Here is a 7581-nt window from a genome sequence, read left to right as displayed (position 1 = left end):
CCCATTCTATTGAGATAAGCTAGAGTGATTGTTGTTGTGATTTTGCTTTGTAACTTTTTTTCTCTTAAAGAAAAATAATAATACTGTAAACGGTGGAGGCCAACGTGGCCTTCGTATCTGATTTTATGTTGCGTATCAAAAAAAAAAAAAAAAAAAATAATAATAATAATAATAATAATAAAGGCAGGTTAGCGTGGAAAAATCCGACAAATAGGAAAGTTTGTCCAAAGCAACAAGGCACAGCACTTCAACTTGACCAACTACACATATTAAACCTCAATATTAGGCTTTGTTTATATTCTCTAAACCCAATCAACCACTAAAGCCCCAAATCAAACAATAAAAAGAATTTAGCTTTTTTGAAAAATTCAAACCATCCTTCTCACAACCAGGACTCTTTTGGTGTGTTACTTCTTTTTTGCTGTCTAAATCAGATAAGAAACCACTTATGTACACTTGGGCATAAAGTGTTACGTTGAAAGTTCAAGTCTTTAGCTGCTTTTGGTTTGTTTTATAAAGAGGGAAATGCTCCCAAGCTGAGATTTTGAGAGACGAAAATGGTGGTCAGGAAAGTGGGTAAGTATGAAATTGGGAGGACGATCGGCGAAGGAACCTTCGCGAAGGTGAAGTTTGCTCAGAACACTGAGACTGGTGAGAGTGTGGCCATGAAGATAATCGATCGGAGTTCCATCATCAAGCACAAGATGGTCGACCAGGTAGTACCCAAATTGCCCAGCTTTTTACTCTATTGACTTAGTTGCCCTTCAATGTTGGTTTTGAGTTGGGTAGAAATTCTAAAGGTTGAAACTTTCTTAGTTGGTTTGTTTTGGTTTAGGGACTTGAGCTTGACCCAGTTTCCGTTTTTGTATTTCTGCTTGGAAAATGATTGTAAAGTTTGCAACTTGAGAATTTAGCTGGTTGTAACTTGGGACTCAATTGGCTTGTTTTCCTATGTTAATTTTGAAATGGGTTAGGGAGTTGAGGTTGATGCAGTTTCCATTTTAGTATCTCTGCTTGAAAAATTGATGTTTATGATGCAGATCAAGAGGGAGATATCAATAATGAAGCTTGTGAGGCATCCCTATGTAGTTCGTTTGCACGAGGCATGTGACATATCTACTCCTGACTTTAAAATAGTTGTGTGCAGACTGTTGATAAATGTAGTTAACTGACTCTATGATGTTGTCTGGTGTAGGTTCTAGCGAGTCGGACCAAGATTTATATAATATTGGAGTTCATTACGGGTGGTGAATTGTTTGATAAAATCGTGAGTAGTCTCTGACTTCAAATCCCACTGCTCAATATGGGCGATGAAATTTTTAGGAAAGTGGTCATATGATGTTAACAGTGAGAAGAATGGTTGGTTATTCAGGTTCATCACGGACGTCTTAGCGAAGGTGAAGCCAGGAGATTCTTCCAACAGCTTATTGATGGAGTGGATTATTGCCACAGCAAGGGAGTGTATCATAGAGATTTAAAGGTTTTCCTTTTAATGTAACTAGCAAGCATTTGCAATTGTTTTTTGCTGTCTCGAGAAATTCACATCATTGCTTTTTGTGCAGCCGGAAAATCTTTTGCTTGATTCTCTTGGAAATTTAAGAATTTCAGATTTCGGTCTGAGTGCATTGCCTGAACAAGTAAGATTTTGGTCTCATCTTGTTTGTTGACATTTTGACAGTTGAGAGTTATAGTTTTTGTTGGCATATTAATGTTTGTTTTTTGCACACAGGGAGTCAGCCTCCTTCGCACAACTTGTGGGACCCCTAACTATGTTGCACCTGAGGTAACAATACATTTAGCCACCTTCTGAGTTAGTATTTGACTATACCTCAAGCGCTGAAATAGTTTGTTTCTTGCATGCGACTGCCTTGATTTATATTTATCTTGTCATTTCATGTTCTAGGTCCTCAGTCACAAGGGTTATGATGGTGCCGTGGCAGATGTTTGGTCCTGTGGGGTCATCCTTTATGTTCTCATGGCTGGATATCTTCCATTTGATGAGCTTGACCTGACCACACTATATAGTAAGGCATGAACCTCTTTCGTGTTTATATTTTCTGATTATTATGGTTTGGAGTAAAAGGATTTTGAACTGGTATTTTGGATCAATATGGGTAACTGTTAAAGTTGTATGACCAGTGACTCTTTTTTCTTAAATATTCTACTTAATTCATAGGTTTGAGAATGATGCTTCTTAAGAATTGTTGACTAGTGACTGATCGTGTTGTCTTCCGAACAATTGCATTTGGTTGTGAATGTGAAAGAGCATGAAATACTGCCTCTGTTCTTTCACGTTCTTAAAGTCCTTTCACCTAATTTTTAGGTACAGTTAGAGGATTCTAGGCGTGATTATTTCATTTTCTGGACTCTGTCTTAATCCTTTCTCAAACTATTTTGCCTCATCTGATGTCTACTAGGGAGGAGGGATGTCAAATTGTGCTATAAGATATAAATGTCATATGTGATAAGCCATTGTCATTTATTCTGCAGATTGAGAAAGCACAGTTCTCATGCCCAACTTGGTTTCCAGTGGGAGCAAAATCCTTGATTCATAGCATTCTGGATCCAAATCCTGCAACTGTAAGTATTGGCTATGTTACAAGACTTGCTCATTTATATGCATATAGCGGACAGTATCAGGCTTCAATTACTATTTCAATGTCTTATGGAAATGGAAATGTAGGTGTCAGTTTTTTTGGGGGCATGTTGCTTTTGCTATATGCACTACAAACCATGGAATTACATAACATGTAACCATCCAACATGAAGAATACTTGTTTAATTCATAAAACAAATGGCAAAATTAGAAATACTCTTATTGTCTTTCCAAATGTCCTTTGTATTTGTTACCAACCCTTGAATGGGTTGCACATGCCAATTTGTAATAGTGACGTGCGATGTCATTACGAATGTGTCGACAATGGATGGAATAATAGATAGTCTAGAATCTATTAGATTTGTTGGAGTCCTTCTAGTTGCTATAGGGTTTTCATGTGTCTTCTAGATGTTTTATTTAAGATGCATTCTTTGTCTCGGGTGGCGTTTTTAGTTTTGTATTTTGTAAGGTATTTCTTGTCAGTCATTAATAATAAGAGTTTTAGGATTTCTATTTCTCAGTTCATTACTAACAACACCCATTTTCCATAGAGTGTCACCCTACAGTTCACCCTTCTGAGACCTTAAACACAATACTCCTAGGTTGCCCTATATTATATTTGGTATCAGAGAAGGAAAGGACAGCTAGCACAGGACTACCTTTTACGGGGTTTCATGACTGATAGACAACAAGACGAGTTATTGTTGCAGCTCACGAAAGGCTAGATGTCCTAATTGGACAACATGAGCAATATGTGCATGACATGCATATCTTGATATCTCGATAGAGGCATTAGAAGCAAGACCGGGCCCTCAGGAACAGTTTGAATAGAACTGAAAAACTTTTAGATGCTGAATACCTTGGGACATAATTGAGCAGAACCAAATGAAATAAAAACTCCATGTTTCAGAAGATGATGCTGGCGATGAGGAACGAGTGGAAGAAAGAGACATAATGGCATATGCAAATGTAATGATGGTGTTTTTGCGGCAATCTAAGGAGGATGACAATCTCCATGCAAAGAGAATGTGTCATTTCAAGGTGGCTAAGCGGATCTATAGCAATGCCTATCCTTTGGAAAATCCTTCGTTCCTCAAATCAGTTCAGCCTTTAAATTTGTCCTTACACTATACTAGTACCATGAGGAAAAAACATAGAAACCTTTGTGATGCCTGATCTACTACAAAACCACAGATGCCTACCCATCCACACCCTATAAAAAATGCCTCTACCAGCATATTACCTTTAGATTATACCTGGCTAACCAAAGAAGAGTTAATTAAACTCCTTCTCTTTGTGAGCTGTACCAAGTGGGGGAGAGTTAATGGAGATCAGATGCGGACTTACATATGTGTTGACAATGGATGAAAGAAAAGTGAAATAAATTCTAGAAGAGTCTAGAGTCATTTAGATGTGCTGGAGTCCCTGTAGTTGTGAGTTACATGCTTCTAGATGTTTCATTTAAGATGCATTCTTTGTATTGGGTCATGTTTAAAGTTTTCTAAGGTATTTCATGTCAGTCAGTAATAATTAGACGTTTAGAAGTCATTAATATGGGTCATTGAATGTTGGGTTCTGATATCTTCTGTAGCTCTATATAAGGGTCACTATGTATTGCTTGGAACCAGTAAATGAAATTGCTCGTGTTTTATTTCATATAATATCTCTTGATTGGTTCGTGAGAAGTGAAGTCTTGGTCTGATTTCCAAGGACCCTTCTGGTGTGATTCCAGAATTCCTATATTCCTTTCCTTTTCATTGACTCACAGTTCTTTTAACAACAGCACCCATTCTCCCAGAGTATCACCCTAAATTTAACCCTTCTGAGACCTTAAACACAATACCTTGTCCTACATTAATCGACTTTCAGTCATGAATCCGGGTTTTGGGGCCATGGGCTGATGATAATATGATAGAATTATGCAGAAGAACACAGTTGGCTGTTTGGTTATACTAAGTCTACGTTCTTGCGACGCTATTCCTTCTAGTTCGTATAGGGCTCAAATGAAGGAATAAGGTACTAGGAATTTCCATAGAAACACCGAAAGCGAACATAACAATGAAAAAGTTGGTACTTATATCATGCAATTTTTTTTTAAGTTAGTATTTGCATATAGTAGAAAATTCTAAACTGGAATAAATTGAATTTGGTGATTGGATTTTTAATTAGAATAGGAGACTAGTTATTACCAATTATGAATATCTGTTTCAATATTCAGAGTTTCACATGCTTGGCTTGTGCAATTATTTTGAGTTCTGTAATAAGTTTATCTTTCCAAAGTACAGAAACAGGAAGGCAAAGTATAAGTTGTCTGTAGTGTACTGGTGGTAACGATCAGTGATCAGTTTTTTAATAATGTAGAAGCCCTATCAACCCAATAGTGGGAAACTGGTGCTCCTTCTGTGTCTCCCCTTGTTTGAGCCATGCAAACCATGGACTTTTTTCTTTAGAACCTGATAATATCACCATCCACTTAACTTAATTACGGATATTTGGTTCGGTAATTCTGTGTTTTCACCATTATACGCAATCTAAAAAGGTTGATTCCCACTTGCGTTCCCACTTGCGTTCCCACTTGCGTTACCATCCACTTACCTTATTTACTTGATGATTTATCGAAAAAGTATGGACTAGATTAATTACTATAATTGAAGTCTGTGGATTGAATTCTTGGTAGTAATGTTGTAAGGTTTCTTGTGAATTACTTTTCTTTAGTTATACAACCATTGAGTTGTTTCTGATATGTGTTTATTTGTGTGTGACTTTGTGTCAATGCAGCGTATTACGATTGAACAGATCAGAAATGATGAGTGGTTTCAAAAAAATTACGTTGCTCCCAAAATATTAGAATATGAAGATGTAAATCTGGATGATGTAAATGCTGTCTTCGACGAGACCGAGGTTGGTAAGGCTTTGAGAACATGCATTTTGTTTGATTGAGATTGAAAGCTCTACTAACTTTCTTGATATATATGGCTCTATGTAGGAACAAAGGGATAGCAAGCACCAGAGCAATGAGGACATGAGTCCTTTAGTTCTTAATGCATTTGACTTGATCATCTTATCTCAAGGCCTAAACCTTGCAACAATGTTTGACCGTGGCAAGGTAAGACATTAGCTTATAATTTACTTCCCTCTCTCTTTATGCTATAGCAGCTGAGTAAATGATACCTCTACATTTATATTGTGGCCATCACATGGTTGTGCATTTCATATTCACACCCTGAAAACTAGCTAATCTAGTAAACTTATACTCTATGTCTTCTGGTTCTTTCAATCTGTCACACAAGCATAACATTCCACTGTGAATCGAGATTAATCTCTGAACATCATGTGATCCAATGTTGTTACATGAGAGAGATAGTTTCTTGTGTCAGTTGCTAATAATACAGTGTATTAATTTCTCTCCCTCACTGATAGGATTGTATGAAGTATCAGACACGCTTTGTCTCACAAAAGCCAGCAAAGGTCGTACTATCAAGTATGGAAGTTGTTGCACAATCAATGGGTTTCAAGACACACATTCGTAACTATAAGGTAAACAGCTAGGATTTTCCATAGTATTCCATACTTTTGGTGCATCATTTCTTTTTCTTCTACCAATATCATGATATGTACAGTCTTTGTTTAGTTTTTCACGTGTCTAATGTGAGTGTTTCCTAGGAGGATAGTCCTGGATAGCATTCCTTGAAACCTCAACTGCTAAAGCAATACATGCCTGTTTTGTTATTATTTCAGATGCGAGTGGAGGGTCTTTCAGCAAATAAAACTTCTCATTTCTCCATTATTCTCGAAGTAAGCTTTCCTCCTGATGCTAAGCCTGAAGCCAACCCTGTAAAATTTAGTAAAATGAATCACTGAATCTTTTCTTTATTGGCTGAAGATTTTTGAACTCGCTCCAACCTATTACATGGTAGACATTCAGAAAGCTGCTGGAGATGCTAGTGAATTCCTCAAGGTCAGTTTTTAGTTTGAATTTCATGATAAGGTAACTTGCACCACCTTTATGTGTTCACATGCATGCATGTCAAGTAGGTCTCTCCTTGCAAGTATAATAGTACACTGCTAATTTTCTTTTAGTTTCTGATTCGCTACTGTTCTACAGTTTTACAAGAACTTTTGTAGCAATCTTGAGGATATCATTTGGAAACCGCCTACTGAATCTAGCAAATCGAAAATCAGCAAGAGTAAAAGTAAAAAGCATTGATTTCTTACACAACATCATTTGCTTTCACTCCACGGTCATTGCTTGACTTGTACTCGACAACGCTTTTGGAGGCATGGGGCATTAAGTTGAGGTTCTAATCCGTATACCTATCTTGATACTACTGTCCTTGTAAAATAGGATCCAGGAGAAAGAAATACTAGGAAGAGACTTTACTTTGGTTTTCTAGTGTAAGTTTGTATCGAGTTAATGTGTTGTCTTGCGGTCTTAGTGCTATTTGTACAAGCTGACAGTTCTTTATCGGATTCAAGAAATGTATAGGAAGAGACTTTATTTTGGTTTTCTAGTGTAAGTTTGTATCGAGTTAATGTGTTGTCTTGCGGTCTTAGTGCTATTTGTACAAGCTGACAGTTCTTTATCGGATTCAAGAAATGTAGCTACACAGTTGACAAATGAAAATTACTCAATTAGGGGTTTTATAGCTTGTACTTTGTTTTAAAAAAAAACAAGTTAAATCCATTGAGAGAACAAGGCCAATTCCCTTATGGGAAGTATTTATTTTTCCAGAAAATTCTGTGAATCATGTCAAATTATATTACAGTAATAAACCAAAGTAGTAATCAAACTTCTAACTGTTTGAGGACAAGCATAAATTGACAGAAATATAGAGAGAGTAATAATTCAGAGAGAATGGAGATTCATGTGTGTTATTCTTCTCACAAAGGAGTGTATTTATAGGAATACATAGCTAGTGTGAAAGCTCTAAGAGAAACTCAATTTGGTAACAATCTTCTCTTGTTGATTGAGGGCTGCAGCTCCA

The 7581-nt window shown here is 36.7% G+C and overlaps 1 protein-coding gene across 1 annotated transcript; it reads left to right on the top strand.

Moving 5' to 3' along the window:
• Positions 1 to 326: 326 nt before the first annotated feature.
• Positions 327 to 7228, top strand: LOC133744050 (CBL-interacting serine/threonine-protein kinase 8-like). The gene is made up of 14 exons (XM_062172176.1): positions 327 to 716; positions 1041 to 1103; positions 1196 to 1267; positions 1373 to 1480; positions 1563 to 1637; positions 1730 to 1783; positions 1904 to 2029; positions 2491 to 2580; positions 5375 to 5497; positions 5583 to 5702; positions 6017 to 6133; positions 6335 to 6391; positions 6480 to 6554; positions 6702 to 7228. Exons 1-14 carry the CDS (start codon positions 558 to 560, stop codon positions 6801 to 6803), a joined length of 1341 nt encoding a protein of 446 aa, XP_062028160.1. The 5' UTR covers positions 327 to 557; the 3' UTR covers positions 6804 to 7228.
• The last annotated feature ends 353 nt before the right edge of the window (positions 7229 to 7581 follow it).

This window comes from Rosa rugosa, chromosome 4 (assembly GCF_958449725.1).
Source record: "Rosa rugosa chromosome 4, drRosRugo1.1, whole genome shotgun sequence".
NCBI lineage: Eukaryota > Viridiplantae > Streptophyta > Magnoliopsida > Rosales > Rosaceae > Rosa > Rosa rugosa.
Note: the sequence above shows the minus strand (reverse complement) of the source record. Positions and strands in the feature narration are given on the sequence as shown.

What these genes read in the sequence shown, in the direction of transcription:
- LOC133744050 (XM_062172176.1), top strand. Translation starts at nt 558, where the DNA reads ATGGTGGTCAGGAAAGTGGGTAAGTATGAAATTGGGAGGACGATCGGC. An exon ending in ATGTAGTTCGTTTGCACGAG is followed by an intron (nt 1,104 to 1,195) that starts GCATGTGACATA and finishes TGTCTGGTGTAG; the next exon opens with GTTCTAGCGAGTCGGACCAA. An exon ending in GTGAATTGTTTGATAAAATC is followed by an intron (nt 1,268 to 1,372) that starts GTGAGTAGTCTC and finishes TTGGTTATTCAG; the next exon opens with GTTCATCACGGACGTCTTAG.